This window comes from Nicotiana attenuata, unplaced genomic scaffold, assembly GCF_001879085.1.
Source record: "Nicotiana attenuata strain UT unplaced genomic scaffold, NIATTr2, whole genome shotgun sequence".
Lineage (NCBI taxonomy): Eukaryota > Viridiplantae > Streptophyta > Magnoliopsida > Solanales > Solanaceae > Nicotiana > Nicotiana attenuata.
In genome coordinates this window covers 72295-98941 of record NW_017674037.1, presented here as the reverse complement: position 1 = coordinate 98941, position 26647 = coordinate 72295, and the positions used below count along the sequence as shown (strand labels likewise).

The following is a 26647-nucleotide window of genomic DNA, read 5'->3' as shown; positions in this document are numbered from 1 at the left end:
ACACTTATACAATCTTCCTGTAGGGCACGCTCCCACGACCTTCCGTAACAGACAACAAATATGCGTATCCATACCACCAGGCGCACTAACGCTGAGAAAGCGTTCAAGAATCCATAACCAGGATGCAAGGCCTTTTTCACAAAACACCGATCTCAGGTGACGCTGAATACGATACCCACTTACTTTAAACATCGAAACTTCTTTACTGCTCATCCGAGCTCGCATCCTTGTCAACACCGAACTGCAACCTTGATCCTCCTTCAAATTCCATACCACACACTGCACCAACAAGCCAATATACGATAGAACACGATTTTCATCATAACTCCGTAACCACTAATAGATTAACACTTCATCATATAAAACTTTTCACTTAACTCACTTCAGGAGAATCATAACAACACACACGTGAATTCTCATAACCGTAGAATATGCAAATATCTAAGTAGTGGTCTAAGCCACCATAGCCCTTCCGGGATCCGCCTACACATGACAGGCCATAACAGTGGAATACTTCTGAATAACATCAATTACGGCGGTCGACAAGCCTCACACGCGCTGTCACGAATCACTTGCATAACTTGATCACGTTGAAGGAAATGATCACTACCAGCAATATGCCAATTCAACTATGGCTAACCAATTTATCTTCTTCCAAATTAATTCTTGATTGCCTTAGAATAGTAATGACTCCATTCAGCACATAACACACTCCATCCTCACTCATCCCGAGTGACCTTGAATCACGAGACCATGCTGTCTCAATCCCACGAACCATTTCATACCTCCCAAATGCTACACTGCGAGTCAAAACATCATAGAATATTCTGTGCCTCTTCTCATATGCTGTTACAAAGCTTGACTCTTAATCGTACCTATAGGCTCGAAGTCATTAGGCAACACGCCTTGCCCCTTTGAATCCACTAGGACCGTTGTTGAGAGCCACCCGCTCTAACTTGGCCCCGAATATAATCAACTCCATGAATCTTCTAGCACATGAATACCCTCTCGACGAAGCACCCAGCAGAATCACTTCCCTTGAAACCCGTCTCTATACAAGGGATAGATCCTGAATCCAAGCTCACTCTCTAGCTGCACAAGTCCATTCATCCCTCGTGGACATCAATTAAATGTGCGGCAACATTCTTCCAATTCAAAGTTACGTTGTATCCTTCTTCATTTCAAGTAGCTCCTTTCCGTTATATCAAATCTCCTGCCGCATAATAGCCCAATACTTCAAATTAAATCCGTAGACCCCAATCATCAATCACTAAAATTCCCAAGTCGTTCCAAACTCTCCTTAAGGTGCGTAGTCATCCTGGCACAAAGCCCATATGCAAATCCGCCACTCTCCCACTTTGGCGGAACTCACCCCTCTAATCGATCACTCGACCTTTGCTTCTTATACCTGGCCTTCTAGAAATTTTAATCACCGCCTGACACTCCCCACATGTCTTTCCTCATCCTTTGCTGCTCAGTTGTTGCCTTAATAAAATCTATCTTCGTAGCACTTGAACCCACAAATCGCTACTAACTTTAAACCTTTCCGGAGATCATCTTTCTCGAGCCATCGACATTATAAACACTGATTCAATCCTGAACCACCGCACCCCGCGATATCCAACAGTCTTTTCTCCAGTATTATTTCACAATATCCTACCCCAAGGGCGAATTGCAGAAGACCATAACACCGGCGAACTTAACACATACAATCGAGGACGACGACACTACATCACAGATAAAAATTTCCACCGCGCTCGAATTTATCAAGTCTCGTTACTCCATTACCCCAAATCTGGACATTCATAGGCCAATTGCTTTTCCTCCGCCGGATGTGAAATATCATATCTCCGAATCGTGCACTGAGTAGATTTCCTTTCAACTCATTCACCGCCCCAACACATAGGCAAGTCTCCTACCATCAAGTCAATACTGTGCGATAACCAATCACGAGCATCATAGCAACCTGCGCATAGCCTCCAAGCTCTTAGGAGCATAACTGTCGAGCCGAAACGATAGAAAAATCCTTCCGCAAGGCGATGACAATAGCTCACCCAACTATACCGGGAGAAACATCCCGCACCACATCTGTAGTACCATTACAATTCTTCAATTCTCGATTTATAACAAGCGGTTTGCGTCGCGTAAGATTGAGTAGGAAGGAAACAAGGGCATAAGCCTCAAGGAATCAAGTTGCACGATGAGGAAATCAAGAAGTGGAATTTTCCTAACAGTTACATAGCCTCTCGTAGATAAGTACAGACGTCTCCGTACCGATCAGCGAGACTCTAATAAACCGGCTTGTGATCCATGACTCCTATGAACCTACAGCTCTGATACCAACTTGTCACGACCCCGGTTCGCCCTCCGTAAACTATCGTGACGACACCTAGTCTCTACGACTAGGTATGCCTAAATTGCGGAAAAGAACCAAAATTTGCAGAAGTAAAACAATTTAAAACAGAAATAAGAAATAACTAATGTATAAATGTGCCGCTCGGCATACACCATATTTAACTCTTAAAACCAACACATAAATCCAAGACCCGGAAACCCATGAATCACAAGCTAAGAAGTACTACACAGCTCTAACTCCAGAATGTCTAACAAGAACTAAAAATACAGAAGGGCTAATACTAAACAGCGAGAATAGAAAGAGACTCCTCGGTCTGCGGACGCGGCAGATATACCTCGAAGTCGCTATAGCACTCGCCTCGCCTCAAGGGTGGTAGGGCTGAGTCGAAGTATCTGGATCTGCACATGAAAAAAACATGCGCAGGAAGGGCATGAGTACACCACATCGGTACTCAGTAAGTGCCAAGCCTAACCTCGGTCGGGTAGTGACGAGGAAGGTCAGGGCCCTACTGAGGTTAAATAAAATATAAGGGTTAACAGTGTGAAATAACAGTATAAATAAGTGCAACAATAAGAAATAACATAGAATTGGAAGAACAACAACTAGAACAGAGACAAACAAACCACGGAAAGAAATACAGCTCAACACAGAGATAACAACCGGGGCACCTTCCAGGATACCGTCCTGTAGTACCAATTACAACTATCCAGTGGATCTCCCGAGATACCGTCCCGTAGTCCATCATATATGTGTCCGGAGGATCTCCCGGGATCCCGTCCCGTAGTCCTCAAATATAAATACCCAATACTGGGGGAACCTACCGGGTGCATTCCCATAGTTCCATATAACTGTATAGTGGGATCTACCGAGAATCTAACTCGTAGTCCCAAAGTAAATGTGCAGGAGGATCTACCGGGAATATAACCCGTAATCCCAAAGTAAATGTGCAGGGGGATCTACCGGGAATCTAACCCGTAGTCCCAAAGTAAATGTGCAGGGGATCTACCGGGAATCTAACCCGTAGTCCCAAAGTAAATGTGCAGGGGGATCTCCCGGAATGCAAATCCGTAGTCCCAAAGTAAACATACAGGGGGATCTCCCGGGATACCGTCCCGTAGTCCCAAAGTAAACACACAACAACAACACGAAGAATACATAATTCAATTCAAATTTCCATACCAAAGTAAAACAGGTATTTCTAACCTAGCATGCTGCACGTAATCCAAATAAGGCAAATTGAGCAAGTAAGGCAATTAAGTCAATTAGACATGCTTCCCTAAGCTAACAACAGGCTTAAATTACAAGTAGCATAAACAGGAAAAGAAACGCTATTCTAAGTACTTAATGAAAACCGGATTTTTCAACAATTAGCACAAGTACGCACTCGTCACCTCACGTACAAGGCATTTCAAACATCAATAATACCAAATCCTAGGGGAGTTTCCCCCACACAAGGTTAGACAAGCCACTTACCTCGAACCGACTCAAAATCAACCCGATACATGTTCTTGCCATGAGTATTCGACTCCAAATGACCCCAATCTATTCAATTCAATTTCATAATGTAAATAACACTTCAAGCAACTGATTCTACAATTAAATTCTAAACTAATATGCGAAATTAGGTAAAATAACCAAAACGCCCCTCAGGCCCATGTCTCGGAATCGGATAAAATTTACATTTTCAGAAACCTCATACTCTCACGAGTCTAAACATAAGAAGAACACTGAAATCGGAGTCCAAATGACCCATCAAATCCTCATTTAAAGGCCTCTTAAACTCAAGCCCTAATTATCCATTTTTCCCAAATTTCTCATCACCAATTAGGTCTTTAATCACATAAAAACGAGTAATGAAGTCAAGGACATTACCTCCAAGTGATTCCCCTTTGTTTTTCTCAAAAATCTCTCTCAAAAACTTCAAACCCGCATGAAAATGGTGAAAGAATGGCTCAATTTTGCAAAGGCAACTATTTATGTGTTCTGCCCACAATTCCCGCATTTGCCGCCCTGGGACCGCATCTGCGGTCCCGCTTCTGTGGAAACTACGTCGCATGTGCGACTTTCATTTAAATGCCAGATTCCGCATCTGCGGAACTCTAACCGCAGGAGCGGTTGCGCTTCTGCGAACAACTCACCGCATCTGCGATTTCTGAGGAAATTCCCAAGTTTCACTTCTGCGCCACTTAGCCGCTTCTGCGGCGCCGCATATGCGGTCCCCCTACCGCAGATGCGAAAATACCAGAAGCAGCAAAAATACAGCAGCTGCAACATCTTCTAAATTTCTCGCCAACCATCCGAAATCATCCCGAGGCCCCCGGGACCTCAACCAAAGGCACCAACAAGTCTAATACCACTCCCCAAACTTGTACCAATCCTTAAAACACCCAACACAACATCGAAACCTCAAATTAACCATGGATTCAAGCATAAGAACTCCAAATTTCTCAAAATACGCTTTCGATCAAAAAGTTTATCATATCTCGTCCGAATGACCTGAAATTTTGCACACACGTCCCAAATGACATAACAGAACTACTGCAACTCTCGGAATTCCATTCCGACCCTCGGATCAAAATCTCAGTATCGAACTGGAAACTTCAAAATTCGACCTTTCGGCATTTCAAGCCTAAATTAGCTACGGACCTCCAAAACACACTCCGGACACGCCCCTAAGCCCGAAATCACCCATCGGAGCTAACGGAACCATCAGATTTCCATTCCGAGGCCGTCTTCACACTGTTCCGACTATGGTCAAATTTCCAAAACTAGCTCTCATTTGGGAACTAAGTGTCCCAAAGCTCTCCGAAACTCAAAACCGAACGTCCCGGCAAATCAAAATAACAGAAATAAACCCGGGGAAAACAGTTAATAGGGGATCGGGGCGTTAATTCTTAAGAAGACCGGCCGGGTCGTCACACTTAAATACATCTAATACATCTTATAACAACAGAAAACGTATCTACAATCCGTAATATAGCAAATGGTATCTATAGATAGCTAATTACCACTAAAAGATAGTGCCTTATGAAAATTTCTCTTATATATATATATATATATATATATATATATATATATTATATAGTTTTTTAGCTATTATTTTTAGAGCGGCTATACAATGTCATTTTTTCAACAAATATTAAACTTTAGAGACACACACTTCGAACGTTGCATTGTAGCTCTTTTATACACTTATAAAGCAACAGAAATAAAGGGTTCTTAAGACTACTAAGAAGTAAGAGAGAAATGCCTGAAGTTATCTATATTTTGGGTACTAGTTAAAAATTAAAAAAATACGTACATATTTAATAGGGGCAAATTGTATGTGATTTTTCCTTTTTCGCTAGTCCATTAAAGATTGTTTGATATAAAAAAATTTGGTAAATTTATAGTTTGAAGGTATATTTATAATCTTATAAACTATATATAAAGATAGAACAAAGTGAACATACAAAAAAAAATTAACATTAAAAATTATCAGTTCTAAAAGCAAGTAAATTATAGTTATGACACATATTTCAAGCTTTTGTGAAATATGTTACTAAAAAATGTGTTTGTTTCTGTTTGTATTTAAATTAAGATGCACTTTAATAAAGGTAGAAAGTTGAGGTCACAAGCTATTCCTTACGCCTTAGAAACATAGTTTGAGCATCAAACGTAACAAACGACATATTGAAGTAGTACAAATTGTCTTAGATTCATTCATAAGATCATGATGACTTTATATTATAAGGACCATTCAGCAAAAGACATACCCAAAGACATATCTGTTACTGGAATTCATATTCAAAAAATTCATTTACTGCAAAAGTGTTTTCCTCGTAAGGGATATTAAATCAAACTTTACTACTATTTGAGAAAGGAAGAAGAATTAAAAATAAATAAATAAAAAAGATATGGGGTAAATGTGTAATTTGAGCCAGGGGCGGTGAGAGGGGTTTTAGCCTTTTAGGCCAACCGCAAAACATTAGCATCTAGGGTTTTACAACCTGAAGGAGAAGGAGAAGAAGAGAGTGAGAGGGGATGGATTCGTTTTCGTCGGCGTCAAGTGGATCATCGTCGCAATTCTCGACGCATGACATCATGGACCAGGTCAAAACTCAGCTCGCCGAGGCTTACGCTGAGCAATTTCTCGAGGTTTGATCTCATCTCTGTTCCTCTTCTTATTTCCCGGTTTAAAGATATTTTCTTTTGCCGGTGCTCTCGGTTAATTTGCACTCTTTTCTGACTAACCGAGCAGTTAGTTGCTGGATAGTTACTTATCTGATCTAAGATGCCTGACTTGTTATTATCCGAAAAGCACTACCTTAATTAGCAAAATAAGATGTGGATAATTTTTGGTTTATTTAAAGTCTCTTCAAGCTATAAGCTTTGTTATTTGTAGCCGTTGATAGTAGGAGATTTTTATGTTCCGTGAATTTTTAAGGAAGCTTCCCACACCGTTAAAAATTTAGAAGTTTTTTTGCAATATTCAGGGTAGAGCCTTGTAAACCATCTGCAATTGTATGCTAGGAAAGACTAAAGTTCATTATAGAGATTGACAAGACAAGTTGAACTCTTGTCATGTACAAATTGTATGTCCACGTGAAATTATTCTTGGATAGATATCCATGTTTCCCTATGTTTTCAAATAACCATATTCCAGTTTTCTTCACGACTGCTAAATTGAACGGTTGTTCAATCAGACGGGCATATATTTGTGAATGCACAAGATGATCCAAAAATTGAGGTTTTGTAAAACTAGATGTTCACTATTCTCCCACTTATCAACATACTAGTCTTAGAGTACGCACGTTGCGCGTGTACCTTGTCAATAAAAATAAAAATTAAAAAATCACACATAATATCTTTGAGTTGTAAACTGAAAATTAAAGAAAAAAGTGTGAGTTGAAAGCTATGAATATTCTTTTTTCACTTACTAATAAAGGAAGAATCTTTGTCTCGCATAAGTCTTCCGATATTAAGTGCCAAGATTCCTTTACTTCGATTATTCAAGCATATTGATCAGTTTCGTGATGAAAAGATTTTATATGTGAGTAATCAAAGTTTTTGAACTCGATTTCCTATTTTTCTAAAAGAAAAACACCAATAAGAATATCAATTTCCTACTTTTCTTCCTTTCCTTCAACCATTATGCAAAAATTTTCAAAACATCGTTTTAAAATATATATCAAATAGCTGTACAATATTTGTTGTCTCTTGTTTCCGTAGATAACAATAATAATTTTCAGACTTTGGCGAAAGAGGTGATTTACATTGTTCTCTGAAACAAAAAATATATGTTTAAGAAATAACAATTCTTTTACTATATTGTATTTTATAATTCAAACATGTTTGATACATCAATATGTATTTATTTATTTGTGTAATTTTTAAAAGGTTTGTACTTATTGATATAGGGAACACGCGCAATAACTTAAACAAAAAGAATGAAGTAGAGCTACTTTATAAAGACCAAAGCCAAGCATCATAAAGGAAATTCTAGTCCTAAACTATACGCGATTAAATAACTAAACTATTAAACGACACAAAATCAAGAATCAATAAGCCAGTATGTACAAAAATCACAAGCTTAAAGTCGTTGATTATGCATTTCTTTTCATTTCATCACTATTTGATAAGAGCTCGACCTTACAATTTTATCTGAAAAAATGTACATATAAATATAACAACATTAGTATTTATTGTCCTAAAAAGACTCAGTTTATGAGGTCAAACTCTGGGAAGATTATCTGTGTGGTTAAATGAGTAACCCCGTCATAATATTTACGCCTTTACCATGGACAGTCAAAGTGATATGAAATCCTCAACCAAAAGTGTAAACACATCCCGTCAACCCAAAAATCTCATTTGAAAAGAATATTGATTTTAATGTCGAAAATAAAAAAAATACCAAGGATGAATGGGATAGTACTAAAAATGCATCAATCATCACCATATTTATCAGGAATCTAATTCCATCAGAAAAATCAAAATTTAATGAAATACATAATAAACGCAGTGATTAAAGATAATAAAATATGCAAATATATAAGCATGCATGCAATAAGAATGTGAATAACAACTTACTGCTTTGGTTGAAAACATCATATAGGCTTCTCCAATAAATGTACTAAAGCGAGATTCCTGCACAAAATTTATAGCTTTACAAGAAGCGATCACAAAGAAAGTCAAGTAGTGCTCTGGAAAAAGCATTCGATGGACAACAAATAATTTTGAGCTCCGCAAGATGAAATCCCAACATCATGTTGAATGTTGGATATTTTGTCCAATTTTTTTTTTTGCTTCTACCAATTATGGATTCAACGACCTCTCTACCCGTAGAACTAAAAAGATACTAAGGTAAAACATAAATAATTCCGGTAAACCGAGTTCTTTTGTTTTAATTTAGGAGAAATAACATGGAAGGTATATATTATAGTTATATTATATATTCTAAATAAGGAAAGATTTTATACCAGGTAAAGAATCTTAATTGAATTTAAACTTCTAAATATTTAGGAATTCTTAAATATTTCAAATAAGGGAAGTTTTAATAACCAAAATATTAGTTGATTTTAAAGTCAATTTTTTTTTAAAAATAATTAAATGCTAATTTTGTCTAATATTTTTTGAAAGGTAAACAGAAGTTGTTCAATTTATTTACTTGTTGCTAGAAGTCTTTCCATTTGAATAAGTAATGCTATCTTTTCCACTTAAACTTTTTGTGTGGAACATATTGAAATGTCTAAAAGATTCTTAGTTTGCATATTGAAACTATCTAAAAATTTCTTAGTTTGTTGTACTTATTTGTATTAAAAGTATGAAAATACAATGACTCTTGGCTCAAAAATAAGAATTAATGATATTTGTATGTTATAGAACAAATATAAATACTCTTCGTTCAAGAAATAGTAAAGTAAAATCTAAATAGATTGTGTTTTTTCCCTTACCTGTTTGATATTTCCACTCTTAATACCGTAGATTGTAATGTCCTAAAATATAGGACTTCCAACGTATTTTGTTTAAATAAAGAAGTTTTTTAATAATAAAATATATAGTTTCTTTCAAAATTATTTTCAAGATCTCAATATTAGAAAAATGATCATATGACAGTTTTGTCCAATGTGAAATCAATTTTTAAAGGTAAAAAAGGCGAACTATATTTCGCTAAAGGCCTTCGTGCTTTTAATATAATATAGATAAGTCCCTTACCGAGTTAAAAGGCAATTGGCATGTTCTTTTTGTTTTATTTTCTGAGTTAAGTCCAGACTGATTCCCAGTAATTGTAGATGTTTTGGATTATTTCTCGCTACGTCATTTTAGGTTTGTCTTGTCCTGATTTAGCATCTTCACTTACTGTATTGTTACCTATGGACTATTTGGAGGTTGACATGGGACATGGCAAAAACTTCTTGGGCGATCTTCTCCACCTTATCCTTTATGTATACTACTTACGTACTCTGTCGGATGAAACTTATTATATTATTTTAAATTTTGCGTAACATTTTTTTAACTAGCTTTTCACCTCTTAACATTCTCAAAGCTTGCCTTGTACTACTATAAAAGGGAAATAGTAAATTATCTTAATACAAAGGGCGTTAAAGCAAGGCCCCTTATAACGCAAATCTTCTGGAATGGGTTGGAATTCTTTTGTGACAACAGATTCGTGGGCTTGATACAGATGCAATGGCTTATCACCCATCTTAGGATCAATAGTTTCAGTTCGGCGATATTCGACTAATTCTCTTTTTCAGAATAAATAAGAAGCATTGTTGGTCAATCAATCCATTTACCTCTAGACACCTGATAATGGACTTAATTGGAAGGTGACTCAGAAAATATAGTGGTTTGACTGCTCGATCCAATTCCCTTGCATTAACGGATAATACAACTACTGAGTTGTGCATAACAATTCAATTATTTTTCTAAATAATTGCACAAGTCAGGTAGGCTAGATTCTTTGGGACTGAGGAAGTATGAATCTATACTGTCTTGTCTTTTTAGCTAATTGAGTTAATATATAATTATGACAAAATTGGTTGATAAAACTGACACTTGGTAGTTTCAGATACTTGGTCATCTGAAGGCTTCTCTTTAAAAATTTCAATGGATCAGCTGATTTCTTTCTGCTTACATCAGCTGAATGAAATGTATAAAAAGTTGTCCAACTCTCTGGGTATGTTGTTATTGTTATTGTTATAACTAATAATAACAAAGAAAAAAAAGAAAAAAAGAAGAAATATGAGAAGTTGCAAAATTATTTGAAAACACCATAAGCAACATGTTGGATGGTTGGAAAGCTCATAAGAGAAATGAGAGAGAAATAGTATAAAGAGAATAGTACAAAATATATATGAAAAAACAAAAACAAAAGACAATTAGAAAAGTAACATCATCTTGTAATTATAGAGTGTAATTACCACCGATTCTCACCAACCCTTTGAGAATTAGAGAGTGTAATTACACGCCCTCAATTACACTCAATTCCATCTTGACCAAGCAAATACTTAGCAAGACAAACATGTCAAACTGTGTAATTACACACAATCACTCAGATATTCAATTCCTAGGTGGCTTTCCAAACAAGCTCTAAATTAGCTTAAGAAGCTATTCTTCCTCTGTTGAAACTTGAAATAATGAAGGAACATCATAAGGCTACACATGGCTTTTCCAAACAGACCTTAGTGACACCATGAGGGATCAATATTTTTCCTAAGGAGAATATAAAATTGGTCAGTCAATTCATTCAGCATGCTCTTATTTTGTTGCTCTCTAATCTCTTATCACATATTTATCCCAGCCTTTTTGCTGTGTTATTCTGTTTTCACTGCCCAGTTATTGTTTAGTCACTGCCATTTATTCGGTGAGGTCCAGTGCGTTAGACTATGGATGGCACCTCAATAACTGACATATTAATTTGTTTCAACTTTCAACTTAGTGCTAGAAACTGTCTATGGCACTTATTTAAAGGCTTGCCTGTGGTCATGATGTGGATAATGTTCTGCTTGGCATTGATTGATCTGCATTTTTTCGTCGTGGTTTTGCTTCAGATCTAAATGTTGTTACCTTGATTCTCTGAATGCATCATATAAGATTTGTAAAATTTTATGGACTGTTTGAAACATCTTTTGGAGAAGTAGATGGAGTTAACTTTGCTGTCATTTATAAGATGCTGCGACTTGTGATGTATGCGACACATTTTTTGGGTGACTTCAGTTCAAATGCCATACCAGTCCGTTTGCAGAAGATTTAATTTTAACCCTTTTCAATTATTTCAGACGGTGAGAGAGAAATGCTTTGACAAGTGCATCACCAAACCAGGGAGTAGTCTAAGTGGGAGCGAAAGTAGTTGTGTCTGCAGGTGTGTTGATCGATATATCGAGGCCACTGGTATAATCAGCAAAGCTCTCTTCAGTCAACGCTGAAACTGTTGGCTTGCTAGCCCGGGAAATGCTGGAATGCATCTCTTTAATCATTATAAACTTTTGATACTCTTTCTCATTTCTCAACATTTTTAAAGATGGTATTCGATGAGCAATTTGTAAAAGCTGATACTCGGCAAACTTTTGTCCGTTGTGAATGGGCAGCACGAACTTTTATCTAGAGTATACTACCAAAACGCTGTTCCAAGTCCTATTGATTGAGATATATTATTGGTTGTCAATTAAGGACCACAGGGGCAATGTCACCCTTTTATCGTCATATTTTGATTCGGCATAAGATATTAGTAGTAAGTATTTATGGAAATGATTAGGATCGATATATCTTGTGGATCAATTAGGTTTGATGTCCTTCAATCTTACTAAGTAATCGGATAGACTTTTGCAAGTTCAGTTTCTAAGTAGAAACAGAAAACATCAGGACATACATGCAACCGAAGATAGAACATAATAGATCAGCACCAGCAAGAAGTACAAACATTGATTCATGTCCCGAATGGAATGATATTGAATATGTTAATTCTGTAATAATATATTACCCCTTTTCCCACCAAACTGTCAAAAATAAATACAAAAGAAAATTATGAAAAGAAAAACACAACATTCTAGCTGCAGCGGAGGATGATCCTCAGCAAATTGCCACGGTAGCTAAATCATACAAATGACTTGCAACAGTCTCACTTCCAATAATATTAATACTTTGGTAGAATGCTCCATAAAACATCCAACTACTTTCTCAGTGTCTGTAATATGTATTCGGCATAAAGGTCCCTGCACGAAAGTAACAAGACAAATGTTTAAAATCTTTTAAACACAAAACATTGGCTCAAATTACTATATTTTTAACATATGTATGCACATCCCAATTCAGCATGAAAGAGTCAAAAGCAGACGTCACTGAGATTAGTAAAAACCATGCGTAAACATCATATCTAGATCATACATGGAGTACTGGATGGCGTCGACAGCAGTATTTGGAGGCAGGAACTCGTTAACAGCAACCTCCTTGTTCTCAAGCTTCTTATCTAGTGACAGTGAAGAAAATTATACATGTAGAAAGTTTGCTAGGAAATTCATAAGAGGAGCAAATTAAAAGATGGAGGGCATACAGTCTTCAAAAAAGCGGCGGATTTCTGCCAGGCGGTGAGGGGCAAGCTGGTTGATATCAGTGTAGTGCCGATACTCTGGATCATCAGCGCACACGGCAATTATTTTATCATCCTTCTCACCCTGGATAGATGAAGAGATTTTGTCATTCCTTTATCATTAGGACTTGATAATAAAGGTCCAACCTGAGACATAAAATAATATATAGGAACCTGATCAATCATAGGCATCAGACCTATGGCCCTAGCTCGAAGGAAACAACCTGGGAGGACAGGCTCCTGTTGACAAAAACAATTTCAATTCAATTAGTATGTAGAGGCTACTTTGTTATGGATTAGATTGGACAAAAATACAGTCACAACACTATACAGTTTTAGATTTTGTATGGAAAGACATTCATCTCTCATTGGCTTACCTGCATGAGGACTAGTACATCCATGGGGTCATTATCCTCACATAATGTCCGAGGAATGAAGCCATAGTTCTGGGGGTACACCATTGATGAGTATAGGACACGATCAACCTGAATATAGATGGTATATAGAAGGAGATTGGTTATGCGTCTCTTTGAAACAAAACAAGAATGACAAGGCAATGCCATTGACCATGTAACAGTATTGCTTAATTCTACCTTATAGGTTGGATCATTTGTATCATACCTTAATGAGACCAGTTTTCTTGTCAAGCTCGTATTTGACTTTACTACCTTTTGAAATCTCAATGACCTGTAAGGATGAAGCCAGTAAGTAAGCCAGGGGACTACCAATAAAAGAAGTGTTTGAATAACAAAGATAACAATATTGCCATTTTTCTTTTACTCTGCTATGTTGTTCCCAACAATCCGATCTCATTTCCCCTTTTCCCCCACCATAATCAACAAGCACAAACAAGGAAAAGAAGGATTAAATAAGAAGCTAGTATCATTTTTATTGGCAGATGGCAACAATCATTTTGCAACTTTCCATGATAAAATCGGAACACAGAATATAATCTACACCTAAATAGAAAATAGTTTTCCTATGCTGAATAGGAATACATATTATCCTAGGTAATTGCAGTTATTCAGACATCATTTGAGCTAACATTTCGTGCTTGTATATCAACAACTATACTTACAACATTGAAAACCTTTGGAGCTTCAGGTCCTGCATAACACAAAAAGGAATGATCAGATGTATATATGTATGGTGATAGTGAAATTAGTGAAGAATGAAAGAGATCGAGTAGGGATGAGGAAGCTACCAATCTCAAGATCGTGCCAAGGGTGAGCAGCAACAGACCTCCTGGACAATGATGAGAGGATCCTCTCATTCAAGCGAGGGGCGCGTCTATGTTGGGATACCTGATCATCACTCATTTTTACCTGGTAAACTTGAAATTAAAGAAAAAGTCAAAATAATGGACAAGTAGTACATGATCTGACAAATCTGTATGGCTCAAGATTAATTCACATGATGATGATGATGGAGGAGGAGGAACCGCTCCTCAAATAACTAAAATCGATCCGAAACATAAAAAATATAGCAGCTATGGAAATAAAAGGGGATACAGGAAAAAGGAAAATGGACAAGTTCGTAAATGCATGTAAGGAATAGAAAGTAGAGGGGAAATTACAATGTTACACACCTTGGATTGAAGGAAGGCAGAAAACAAATAAAGAGATGAAAATGAAGAAGAAAAATGCTCAAGTTGAATGATCTTTTTGGGTGCTTGTCTCTGTATATATAATATAGCGCAGCTCCCCTATAAGGTGAAACAAGACAGCTTTCCACGCGGGGCGGGGAGAAGACCGATTCCCTTTCCTCTTTAAACTTCAATATTTAAGGCCCACCTTTTCCTTCTTCATTAACATGCATTAAGTGTAGTAGTATATGTTGGATTCACCTACCAATTTTCAAAGCCATCAGATAGAAGAGGAAAAAGAAAAAAATTACCTTGCAAAAACATTGGTCAGCAGTATTACTTAATTTCGGTAAATATATATGTTACACCAAACCAAGCAGTCTAACCATGAAATTCATTATTTAAAGTGCGGATGCATATCACTTAATCATAGTTAAGAAAAAATAAATTATATACAGGATATATGTCGTGTATTCATTTGCTTGGTGTAAATACCGAGTGCGGAATTATTTTTACCATTTCTTAGTTCCCATACTAATCATACGTAGTAATTTAGGGTTCATTTTGACATTTGAGATTACAAAAGGAAAAAAGATCACATCTAAAGCATTAGTACATGGTTTTTTAAATAAATTAAAGTGCATGATGACCGTTACACCTCTGTATACCATATTTTAGATGTCTTATATTTTCATAATTGCATTCACGTCCCAGACTAAATTAGTAGTGCTTAGGCTCGTTTCGAACGCGTAGACAGCGGTAGAGATACTTCTCTGTTTGTTCCCAATTTTTCATTTCCAGCCAGACATGTTGACTTTTAGGCACTTGATGCATCTTTCTCTTTCTTACAATCTTCTAATTTATTATTTTATGAGTAGTACTTCTTACAATGTAGACAGGATAACCCTAAAACATATATCTATACTATTAATAAAGTTTCGACCTGTCAATGACATGGAACAACGTTTACCATTGCCAAACAGAAAGTCCTTGTTTCACCCTTTTAACCGGTCCGACCTGGCTATGCTTTGTATATTACTCCACTATTATGTAGCTATCTATTTCTGCACTAAAGCTTCAAAAATCAAAGGTTATATTGCTGTATTCATAATTTTCCAATATATTAGGCTGTCATGTCCAATTTACAATACATAACAACAACGTGAAATTCTTAACAACTTACATTTAAAGCTAGAAGGGGAACCTTGGTGTAACTGGTAAAGTGGCTGCCATGCGATATTAGGCCACGGGTGTGAGCCGTAGAAACAACCTCTTGCAGAAATACATGGTAAGACTGCGTACAATAGACCCTTGTGGTCCGGCCCTTCCCCGGACCCCGCGCATAGCGGGAGCTTAGTGCACCGGACTGCCCTTTTTTACATTTAAAGCTAGAAGTCATAAACATTATGATATACGCACAAATGAAATATACCACGATTTGTCCTCTCTTTTTGAAGAATGTATTAGCTTTCTTATTAGTAAACGTTTTGTGCCGTTGAAACATGACAAATGGTGTAGTTGAAACATTTCAAGCAGAAAATCCCCCGGTAAGTTGATTTAATTTTCAATTGCTGTTTAGTTTGTAGCAATGAAATGTTTCTTCTTCAGTTTATGGTTAAAACATTTTGTAAAGTAATATGCACTTAAGCTTAAAAGTGACAAAAGCAAGATGTGCCCTCAACTCAACGGGGAGCACGAACGAGGTAGCTTACGCTTTTTTTCATCTACCTGGTTTATAGTCCAATCACTTCACCAGTCTACTGATGAATAATGAGAATGTTATATTGCCCAGGTACTTGGAGAGGGGCACAATTAATTGCTTTAACCACAGTCCCCAGGATTTGAATTTCTCCTTTCTCAGTCACAGCTCATGGTTGGTTCACATCAGCACTTTAGAGAGTGTCTAGGCATTCATCATATATTCAAAAGAAATAAGGAATGAAAGATCAAGAGAGATTATTGAAACAAATGGAAAACCGACTATCCAACAGCGACACACCCCTGGCTGACAAAGACTTTAAGCTTTCCACTGCCATTCTGTAGGCAATCTACTTCTCTTCCAATTGCTTCTAATCAATACAAGGCTAATGTGATTGACACTGGTGCTCAAAGAACCGGGAAAAATTACATGGTAATAGAAAAAGGCAAAACTAGTATATAAGTTCTTTCTTTTTAGGTTCAAGAACCGGAGGGTCAATGTCAATTCCCATATTTGCTGCAGTGCCAGCTATAATCCTCATTGCAGATTCAATTGTAGTACAATTAAGATCTGGCAACTTCTCTTGAGCAATTGTCTTCAATTGATCGATAGTTATTTTCCCCACTTTCTCCCTCTGTGGGTCCTTTGAACCTTTTTCCACTCCTACAAAGTTACAAAGATATTAGTCCATTAGTGTCCTCACAGATTTACATCTTTCATAACTAACCAAAAATCTCAGAGTCCAAACTTTTGTATGCAGCCACAGAAGATAGAGTAAGTATACAACGACAAGTTCACATCTACAATATCTACCACTTTGAGTGGACACCTGACTTCCAATTGTGTAATTATACTTTATCTTCTAGGGATAATAAGGGTCTTATTCATCAAGATGATCAAGCACTAAGTAGTGCCATTTTTCCTGAAGAAAGGAAGGAAAAAAAGAACATGGGGTGGTGGCGTCCTCATTATACAAAAGAAAGGGCATATCCCCGGTATACAAAAAAGACCTATTAGAACAAGCTAATGAATTCTAACATTTTCTCTTCAAGTTGTCTAATTACACTTGAAGAGATCACCAAACTTATTTCACCCACTGCTATCAGCTTTAAATATTACTACCTTTCATGTTACCATAATCAACTGTACCAAAAGAATAGTGCTTATCCAAGGAACCAGGTGAAACAAGGATACTCCACATAGTGGGATTGCATTCTTAGGATTCCCAATGGAGTAGGTTAATTCAGCAATGATGTTGTCAATCCTAACACCAAATGCTTAAATCTACTACCTGTTTTTGTTGATCATAGAACTATAAGTAGAGAGCCGCAGCCAAAACATAAAAAAATTCGGCAGGTCTGTCATTCTCCAACCAGAGAGAGAGAGAGAGAGTCACAGTTTTTCTAACCATCTAGCAGAGCAACATGGGAAACCAAAGAAGAGAGTTTGCCATCTGAGTATATTATTAAACCTACATGTCTATATCCTACTATAAAAACCAAAATACTATGGAAGGAGGGAAAATCGTAGGATAGTATATCAAGTTGTAGTCTTCGAGGGCGTCTTTTGTTTACAAAGTGCACAGTGAGACATTTACCTGTTATCAACCAACACCTGTTCAAATACCCGAATCAAGCCAAGATCATGGGGTAGTATATTGAGTTGACTTCAAGGGCGTCTTTTGTTTAGAGAGTGCACAGGAGGCGTTTAACCGTTTCCGGCCAATTATATCCCTTCATCTTCCTTGCTGTCATAAAATCCCATGTCTGTAGACTATAGACTTTTTCTAATATCTTCAGACTTATAGTCTATTGAGCCAAAGCAGATTTTATGAGTTTCATGATCTCAAATTGGAATAAAATATTTAGGGACTTCTGGCAGACAGGTCCACTAGTTGCTCTTGTACATAGAGATCCAGTGGTCATATGCAAAATGCAGCCACGACAATTGAAGTTGAGGACAACAAGCAAGGGTGTGGTAGTAATAGGCCAGGATATGATGGCCTCATCCAAAACTAGCTTGACATGACACTTGATATTGCACATTGATTCGGCACCAGAGTAGCCACCTCAACTAACCGCGAAGTCCTTGAGCATATTATCTCGGATAATAAGACTTTGAAGGACATATGCCAAGACTATTTGGCGGCACTTATCAGCAGATCAAGTGATCAGCATTCTTCTGTCCTTTCTTACTGTCTTCACTAGGTTGACGACAACGTGCCTATGTGGCTATATCCGTGTGCAAGCTAAACGGAATTCATCTCTTCCACTAACTCTAAAGGAAAAGCGGAGAATCTTTTAGGTATCCTGACTTCCCTCTAAACTAAACCTTAGTAGTAAAGCATGTGGATTTAAAGTGTTAAATCGCCAAAATTAAAGTAGTTGAGGCTGAAAATGAATTCAATGAAATATCTGCAGCGAGTTATGAGATGAAACAATTAGCAGAAAGCATCAATCAGAGGGGATGGAAGGATTCCTCAGTAGTTGATGCAATCACATTATAGGACAATGTCTGAGTAAATTATATATCAGAGGAGTTGGAAGCAGCAAAGCGAGTGTACCTGCAGCCTTGAGCAGCAAAACAGAAGCAGGTGGGGTCTTCAAGATAAAAGTGAAGCTTCTATCCTGCAAAACATGAACACCATAATCAAATAACAAAAGTATCATCTTTAATTATCAAAAAAAAATATATATAGACTTTAAAAATTAGAGATTAATGAAGGGAAAGCAACAGACATCGTAGACGGTGATTTCGACGGGAATGACATAACCAGCTTTATCAGCAGTCCTGGCATTGTAATCCTTACAGAAGGCCATAATGTTAACACCCTTGGAACCCAAGGCCGGCCCCACTGGTGGAGCCGGGGTTGCCTTCCCTGCCTCCAGAGCCAGCTTTATAATACCAGTCACTGTCACAATATTCAACAACGATTGAATTTTTGTTTTCCTTATCACAATTCGGCGAGACTTAAATCTAAACAAGCAAAACGAAAATAAGTAGTACCTTTCTTGGCTTTACCACCACCAGGCTTAGGGGGAGCCATGGAAATGACAGTGAGAGGCCTTGGAGTGGATGGAAGGGAACAAGTGTTTTTGTTGTGGGTTTGAAGGAACTGAACAGAGACGCGTTGGAATGAAGACAAATTAAGGGATGAAGGTGAAAACGAGGAAGAGAATTTCCCTGAATGATTACAAGTTGATAAAGACGCCATTTCTAACCAAGAATTTGGAAAAGAAGAAGAAGAAGAAGAAGAAGAAGAAAAGGAGAGAGAGAAGTGGATAACACTGCTTGGCAGTGCTACCTTCTCCTATCTGTAGCCAGATTCCTATTTGGGCCTCTCTGCTAACTTCCTACAGTTGGGCTGGGTCTTGTTTAGAGTCCAATGGCCCAACATAGTTCCGATATAAAACAGTTTTTAAATGGAATTTTTAACTCCTATAGCAAAGGTTGATACCTTATTTATTTTAAATAAATACCCTTTTAAAAAATTATATTTCATAGCTATCTTTTAATTTTTATATCCAAAATAACTATTTTCGGTTACCTCCTACCCTTAAGCCATAAAATATTCTTTGTATTATTTTTCTCTTTCTTTCAGATTTTTCTCCACCCTCTCTCTCTCTCAACGCCAATCTTTCTCGATAGAAGATAAACTCGTCGAAGAAGAAGTACTATGTTAAAGTGTATCCAACTCCTTTGCCGTCGTCAACCCTCTTCGGCTCCGATTCTCGTTCTCATCAAAATGGCGACATCAAATTTTTATTACGAGAAACTGCAAAATGTGTGTAATTGAGGGGGGGCTTATGCTTGATGGGTTTGGTAAAAGTTGTTAATGGGGAAGAAAAATAGTGGCACTAAACAGAAGCTGCCATTGAATTTACAAGTAGTTATTGTTAGGTTTGTTCTCGCATAACTTTGCTTTTTATTGCCGGAATAGTATCATAGTAACGGGAACAATGACGCTTTGAGTCAGAATCGCGGCCCTCTCGACAAGACGACATTAGGTTGTTCTTGAACAAAGACAACGGAGTTTGGGGCTGAGCAAATTGAAGATTCTGTTACCTTTTTTTTAATGTGTATTTCAATGTATCTCGCTGTATTTCATTGTATTCATTATTTTTTTTTAATTGTTGTTCAGTGTATCTTGTTGTATTTCATGTATTTCATTGTATTCACTGTCTCGCTATATTCCATGAATGTATTCATATAATTTTTTTAATTAATATAATTTATGTATGTAGATGTATATATGGATTCAAATGTATCTGCAGTATGTATTCCTATATTTTTGCATTATAGATGACCTGCTATTCTTCATGTATTCAATTTTTTTTTATGTATTTAACTATATTCAATGTAATTATATAATTTCTCTTAAGATTGCTATGTTTATAGGGTATTTTTCGGTTGAGAATCTTTTTTATAACTGGAAATACAAATTTTGTATGTTATAATTGAGTTTGTTGAGTTATATTGGGAGTCTATTATGTTTATTGATTCACTTTCCGTTTAAAAACAGCTGAATATACCATGAATTGCGCCGTGAATACAATCGAATACAGTCGAATACAATACTGTCTAGCTGTAATTCCATGTTTCACCAGGTGAATACAGTCGAACAGAATAATCTGTCTAGCTGTAATCCCCTTTTCACGCCGAAAAAATGCTACTGTATTCATGAATACAGTAGCTTAAATACATCGAATACACTCTAAAAAAATCTGAAAACATAACTATAGGAAGTAATATAGTAAATGGTAGCTACAACTAGTTAATAACCACTAAAAGAGTGGTTTCTGAAAGTTTCCCTTTTTAAATTATCCAATTGTATGGACCTAATAATTAATATGGAACCCAACACTAAAATATGAAGAATTAACCCAAATAGCCGGTCATCCAACCACTTAAACTACAAATAGCCGGTGGAGGTATAATATATGCATAATTTATGTATTATATATGTATAATTGTGTATCATCGATGTATAATCTATGTATATGGCGAGAAAAAATAAATAATGAATATGGCCGACTATTTGTGTAAAGATCCCCTAAAATATTGTGTGTGGACCTAAAATACTTCTTGTAGCTTATACGCGCAATCACAGAAATATGTAGAAACTAGAAAGTTATTAATTAAGCTTGTGTAGACCCCCGCAGGGAAGGATGTTCCAAAATATTAGGGGTGTTCATGGTTCGGTTTGGATCGGTTTTTCCCTGAAAAGAAACCAAACCAAGTAAGTCGGTTTTTCAAATATTAGAACCAAACCAAGCCAATTAAGTCGGTTTTTTCTCGATTCGGTTTATGTCGGGTTTTGTCGGTTTTTCGATTTTTTTCGGTTATTTATCGGTTTTTTCTTAAATATAAGACATACACTACCAAACACATATTCCGGCGACCATATTTTTAACATAACACTATCAAATCAATTGCCCTTTGAGAAATCTATTATTTACTAAAATATATTAATGATAATTGAATCAAATAGTGATGAATAATTTAAGGACTCAATTAAAAAAATATTTTTTTTAACATGAAATGGATTCTTACACTTACAAAAGAAAACTACCAATCAAACTAGAATATAAAGGTAAAAAATTGTACTAAAAGTGCAAACGATTAACATTCACCATACAAATTTTGAATACTTTGTATAAAAATATACATATATATAGGTGTAATAATAAATTTGAAATAGCTACTCCTATAGTCGGTTTGGTTCGGTTATTTTTTGATTAAAACCAAAACCAAACCAAAAAGTATCGGTTTTTTTGGTCGATTTGGTTTGGTTTTCAGTTTGATTCGATTTTTTATGAACACCCCTACAAAATATATGGTATTTTTTATTTTTTGAGAATCAATTTGACTTCAAAGCTAAATTAGATTAAATTAATTCATTATCGTAAAACTAAAATTCAAAATATCCGAAAACTTTGTGAAAAGCACTACTCCTATTAATTTGCAGTTCTTCTAATATCAATATGGTGAAATAAATCTTGAAATGTTGACTAAAGTTCAAACAAATGAAACCTAGGGAAGCAAAAAATACCAAACAATTCGGAAGTACAGACGGAGTCCACAACATGAAATTTTTAAAAATTTATTCCTTTATCATGACATAATTACAGATGGCGTACGTAACAAGAAATTTTTAAAAAGTTATTCCTTTATCATGACATAATTACAGTAAGTTCTTTTTGTCGTATATTACACCCTTAATATCGTCAAAGATTGAATACAAGATGCTTGTTCTTCTTCATGCATAATTAGGGAAGTTTTAGTCCCCTTTTACTATTTTTTTATATTTAAAATTACTACATTGGGAGATCGAGGATGAAGAGAGAAGGATAAAAAAGAGAAATGAATAGGTTTCAATCATTTATATGCATTATTAAAGACTAGGTACTCAAAAACGGAGTTAGCCTCAACTCCTACGAAAATTATTGTTGCTTCTATAAAATTGCACCCTTTATGACGAGTGACGCGTTAATTGAACTGACTAGTGTCCAAGTATTTGTGCGACTCCTTTTTCTCTCAAAATTTGTGTACCCCAATCTTACACTTTTGGGTCGATAAATATGGGTCTACAAAACTGTGAGACAAAAAAGATGCCTCAAACAATTAGTGTCAGTTGGAAAATTTTATTTTGTGTCTCATACAACTGACACTAGTTGTATGAGGCATCTTTTTTGTTTCACAGTTTTGTGGACCCATAAGTGTAAGATTGGGGTCCACAAATTTGTGAGACAAAAAAGAACCTCACACAACTAATGTAAGTTGTGTGAGACACACAATAAAACTTCTCGTGTCAGTTTATGAGACACAAAATAAAATTTTCCCAAAAACTGAAACATAGAAAGTATATCATCCATCACTGTTTACTGTTATAGACTGTACTTACTCTTTTGGTATGATTGAAGCTACATATTTTGGTATCATGTGTTTAGATAATCAATTCTATAATCCGGTAAGTCCTTCCCATTGTTACCAAAAAAAAAAAAAAAAAATTATTACGTAGAATCGAGAAGATATTTTTATGTTTCTTTCCTCTATCTCTTTCTTGTTTGTTAGCATTTGATGACTGGCAGAATAACTAACAATTAAAAATAAACACAGAGAGGGGAAAGGGTTCTTTTATTAATATTAAGAAAAAGAAGGGCTGGTAACATTATATTATATTTATAAGAAAGAAGCTGAATGGACCCAAAAGCAATTAAGAGCAGATTGTCAACATTCTTCCACTATTAAATAGGCACATAATTAATGCTGTAAAGCAAGACAAACGTCATATCAGGATAAAGATGAGGATCTATTGATGCTTATTCTTTTTCTTCTTCTTCTTGAATAGGCGGTAATCCTCTGTAATTCCATTCGTGTGCTTTCCATTCAGGAAGTTGCTGAATGACCATCTGTGCAAAAGAGATTATTAATTTACACCACATTTTAGATCCCAATATAATTAAATAATTATATTAAGCATGGAAATATATATATATATATATATATATCCATAATTACTCCATACCATGCCTCTAGAATCGGATTTACCAACTATTGCCTGGCAAGCTAGCCTCCAATTCTTTGGATGCTGAAAAATATAACAGATCAATGTAGAATAATATTATATACTCCACTGTGGTAATTAAAGTAGTTAAATTGCTCAAGAAATGAAGATTCATATATACCCGTTTTAATTCATCGTGATTGTTCTCCTTGTCAGTACGAGGATTCAGTAGCTCCTTTCCTTCAACAACCTGAATATTAATACAGGTACTATAAGATACTTTAAAACAATATGGAATATATATATATATATATATATATATATATATATATATATATATATATATATATATATATATATATATATATATAGTAATCAAAGCTTAAGGCAAGGCAGTAATTAATAAAACGTGTACGACCTAATGAGATGTATGTATGTATATGGCTCACCTCAACCAAACATGTCCCACAAGTTCCTCCTCCCCCACAATTAAGCAAAGGCCTCGCCTTATAAGAGGAAATTAAGTTGGTAAATTAAAGCAAGTAATGATGAATGAAATTTATAAGATATACAACTATATACGTACATAAGGTCCATACAACTCAACATTAGCATCCAGCATTATGTCTCTAAGTTTTTGACCGCCACAAGCTTTGCGGAGCTGCACGTCTGGTGTCCCATCTGGTAGTAATACTGACTGAACAAAGAATACATATTATACATATACCACGTCTACTATTAATAATTACCAACACAAACATGTACAATTTTACTAATTAATAGTACTACTCACGCTGACAAATGCAAATTTCACAGAAGCCTCTTCTTCATCTACCTGTGCTGCTCCAACACTAGCCTTTTCTGGAACAGTACCAACTGCTCTGATTTTCGTTCTACAAAAACTCAGGCTCGGAGAAGCTACCTTCTTGTTTTTCAAAATACACGATCGAGATACCGAAGCTAAGGCACTAGAGGAGTATATTTCAATTGCCTTCATTTTCTTATACAAGTGATAATATTGATATTGATAATGAAAATAACACTTTTCCAGATACACTCTCCTAGTGGTTGATTCATAGGGAACACATGTGTTATTTTCTTTTTTTATATGGCTCTCCTTATCTTATCCGTTGGTGAACTATGGGTCTGAAATAGGCCCAAATTTGGACTTCAAAACCTCCTAAGCCCAGCAAGAAGACCCATTCAAAGTGGGAGAAATTCAAAAATAGCCAGATTTACCACTGGTCGTTGAAAAATAGCCAAGTTTCAAAAGTCATCGAAATTTAGCTATTTTAAATCTGAGCGAAAACACTGTTCAAAATCCGGAAAAATACGCCCGCAAATTTTACGGGAGTTCCAGCATAAGTATGCTTGAACTCCCGTAAATTTTACGGGAGTTCCAGGATAACTATGCTGGAACTCCCGAAAATTTTACGGGAGTTCAAGCATAATTATGCTGGAACTCCGCAAATTTTATGGGAGTTCCAGAAAGTATAATTGTCCAGTATAATATACTGGAGTTTGGAGCACTGGTGCTCCAGTCTCCCGCAAATTTTACAGGAGTTAGCAAAGTATACCGGTCCAGCATAATATGCTGGAATTCGTACACAAATGCACCAGAACTCCCGTATATTATACTGGACCGGTCCCTGTTGCAGCAAAATAGTGGCTATTTTTCATTGACTTGATAAACGCTGGCTATTTTTCATTGACCAGTGTGAAAACTGGCTATACCATGATATTTTAACATTCAAATTTGAGAAATGACGTACGAGTCCAGAAAAATTCAAAATTCAACAATATCTTGATCTTTTAGAGATTTGATCAGTTCTTCTAAAGCTCTATTGGGTTTCTAGAAGCTCTGTTGCATAATCCAATCATCCCCCATATACTATTATCTTCGGCCAGTGCGATGAATGATGATGAAGCACACTCTCTTTAAACTAGGAGTATTTCTTTTCCCAATTACATCATTTCTCTGGTCACTTTTATTGTCCCACAAACGAGAAAACAACAACTAATAAAGACGAAATTAACAGAGCAACTTAGAGGGAGTAATTACAGCTTTGCCAATATTAATTATTGCCATTCATCCTTATAAAAAGAATTCTTCTCATCATCGGTTTTATTGCATACAAGAATATAGTTTAAAATAGAATGTTTCGAATCTTCTGCTTAGTAATAGTTGTAATTAGTTTAAACAAGATTTGCCAAACGTTATACACGATACTTTTCGTGTAAATATTTTGTTGTTAAAATGTATACAAATATTTGTGGACTTACATGTTCTCGTCAGTCGTCATCATGTTTAGACCCTCACTATTTTCATTCTTTTTTTAATAATCTAATAAAGTGAAACCTGTTATAAATAGAATTGTATTTATGGTGAATGTCCATATTTAGAGAGATTCTAGGGTTCATTGCTTGGTGGCTAAGTCACCCTCTCCCTATAAATAGAGGCTTCTATTCCCATTGTAATTCATCCCAAAATTCAATATCCTCTCTACTTTTCTCTGCAATACTCTTCTTCTTCTTTTATTGTTTTATAACACGTTATCAGCACGAGACTCTAACCACTTGAGTAAAAGCTTTGGGATTGAGCATAATGACTGTCAATTATTCCATGAACTTCCTTCATGATTAAATTCTGGATTTAAAGTAAGTATTTTACCGTATTTTTCTCTTTTATTCTATACTTTGATTTTAAATACAAGCAAAGACAACAAAGTTTGATTATAACTCTAATGGAGTTTGTAAGAAATTATAACCACCCGAAGTGGTAAAAGTTTCTATGTCTTGCCATGATCAAATTTATGTATGATTATGGGCACAAAAAGTGGAAACCCGTCCCATTGAATTTGTTCCATTCTCATTCCCTTAAGAGAATGTGATAGCAGTATGTGATAAGTCTGAAAGAAGACAAAATTATCACT

General features: G+C 36.0%; 4 protein-coding genes across 5 annotated transcripts; 1 reads left to right on the top strand and 3 right to left on the bottom strand.

The window, feature by feature from the left end:
- Nucleotides 1-6277: 6277 nt before the first annotated feature.
- Nucleotides 6278-12040, top strand: LOC109217868 (mitochondrial import inner membrane translocase subunit Tim13-like). Its single transcript, XM_019382155.1, has 2 exons — nucleotides 6278-6493; nucleotides 11617-12040. The coding sequence occupies exons 1-2, from the start codon at nucleotides 6380-6382 to the stop codon at nucleotides 11761-11763; spliced, it is 261 nt and encodes an 86-aa protein (XP_019237700.1). The 5' UTR covers nucleotides 6278-6379; the 3' UTR covers nucleotides 11764-12040.
- A 163-nt stretch (nucleotides 12041-12203) lies between these two features.
- LOC109217867 (soluble inorganic pyrophosphatase PPA1-like) lies at nucleotides 12204-14645 on the bottom strand. 2 transcript variants are annotated; one of them, XM_019382154.1, is made up of 9 exons: nucleotides 14512-14645; nucleotides 14128-14248; nucleotides 14002-14030; nucleotides 13545-13610; nucleotides 13301-13408; nucleotides 13098-13163; nucleotides 12888-13008; nucleotides 12722-12803; nucleotides 12204-12549 (listed from the first exon to the last, which is right to left on the bottom strand). In XM_019382154.1, the coding sequence occupies exons 2-9, from the start codon at nucleotides 14240-14242 to the stop codon at nucleotides 12507-12509; spliced, it is 630 nt and encodes a 209-aa protein (XP_019237699.1). In that variant the 5' UTR covers nucleotides 14243-14248; nucleotides 14512-14645; the 3' UTR covers nucleotides 12204-12506. The 2 variants fall into 2 exon arrangements, with proteins under 2 accessions (XP_019237699.1, XP_019237698.1); XM_019382153.1 differs by having other exon boundaries at nucleotides 14128-14256; nucleotides 14512-14644.
- A 1795-nt stretch (nucleotides 14646-16440) lies between these two features.
- On the bottom strand, nucleotides 16441-19491 carry LOC109217869 (50S ribosomal protein L11, chloroplastic). The gene is made up of 4 exons (XM_019382156.1): nucleotides 19214-19491; nucleotides 18946-19118; nucleotides 18771-18834; nucleotides 16441-16870 (listed from the first exon to the last, which is right to left on the bottom strand). Exons 1-4 carry the CDS (start codon nucleotides 19419-19421, stop codon nucleotides 16659-16661), a joined length of 657 nt encoding a protein of 218 aa, XP_019237701.1. The 5' UTR covers nucleotides 19422-19491; the 3' UTR covers nucleotides 16441-16658.
- A 3826-nt stretch (nucleotides 19492-23317) lies between these two features.
- On the bottom strand, nucleotides 23318-24792 carry LOC109217870 (photosynthetic NDH subunit of subcomplex B 3, chloroplastic). The gene is made up of 6 exons (XM_019382157.1): nucleotides 24508-24792; nucleotides 24301-24411; nucleotides 24164-24220; nucleotides 23896-23964; nucleotides 23736-23798; nucleotides 23318-23619 (listed from the first exon to the last, which is right to left on the bottom strand). The coding sequence occupies exons 1-6, from the start codon at nucleotides 24709-24711 to the stop codon at nucleotides 23530-23532; spliced, it is 594 nt and encodes a 197-aa protein (XP_019237702.1). The 5' UTR covers nucleotides 24712-24792; the 3' UTR covers nucleotides 23318-23529.
- Between the last annotated feature and the right edge of the window lie 1855 nt (nucleotides 24793-26647).

Excerpts from the sequence above, each read along its gene's own strand:
- LOC109217868 (XM_019382155.1), top strand. The coding sequence starts at position 6,380 with ATGGATTCGTTTTCGTCGGCGTCAAGTGGATCATCGTCGCAATTCTCG. Across the intron at positions 6,494-11,616 it reads ACGCTGAGCAATTTCTCGAG|ACGGTGAGAGAGAAATGCTT; the intron begins GTTTGATCTCAT and ends CAATTATTTCAG.
- LOC109217867 (XM_019382154.1), bottom strand. The coding sequence starts at position 14,242 with ATGAGTGATGATCAGGTATCCCAACATAGACGCGCCCCTCGCTTGAAT. Across the intron at positions 13,164-13,300 it reads ATGTACTAGTCCTCATGCAG|GAGCCTGTCCTCCCAGGTTG; the intron begins GTAAGCCAATGA and ends TTTTGTCAACAG. Across the intron at positions 13,009-13,097 it reads TGATGCCTATGATTGATCAG|GGTGAGAAGGATGATAAAAT; the intron begins GTTCCTATATAT and ends TCATCTATCCAG.
- LOC109217869 (XM_019382156.1), bottom strand. The coding sequence starts at position 19,421 with ATGGCGTCTTTATCAACTTGTAATCATTCAGGGAAATTCTCTTCCTCG. Across the intron at positions 19,119-19,213 it reads TGGTGGTAAAGCCAAGAAAG|TGACTGGTATTATAAAGCTG; the intron begins GTACTACTTATT and ends ATATTGTGACAG. Across the intron at positions 18,835-18,945 it reads TCGAAATCACCGTCTACGAT|GATAGAAGCTTCACTTTTAT; the intron begins GTCTGTTGCTTT and ends CATGTTTTGCAG.
- LOC109217870 (XM_019382157.1), bottom strand. The coding sequence starts at position 24,711 with ATGAAGGCAATTGAAATATACTCCTCTAGTGCCTTAGCTTCGGTATCT. Across the intron at positions 24,221-24,300 it reads TTGAGTTGTATGGACCTTAT|GCGAGGCCTTTGCTTAATTG; the intron begins GTACGTATATAG and ends TCCTCTTATAAG. Across the intron at positions 23,799-23,895 it reads ATCACGATGAATTAAAACGG|CATCCAAAGAATTGGAGGCT; the intron begins GTATATATGAAT and ends TATATTTTTCAG.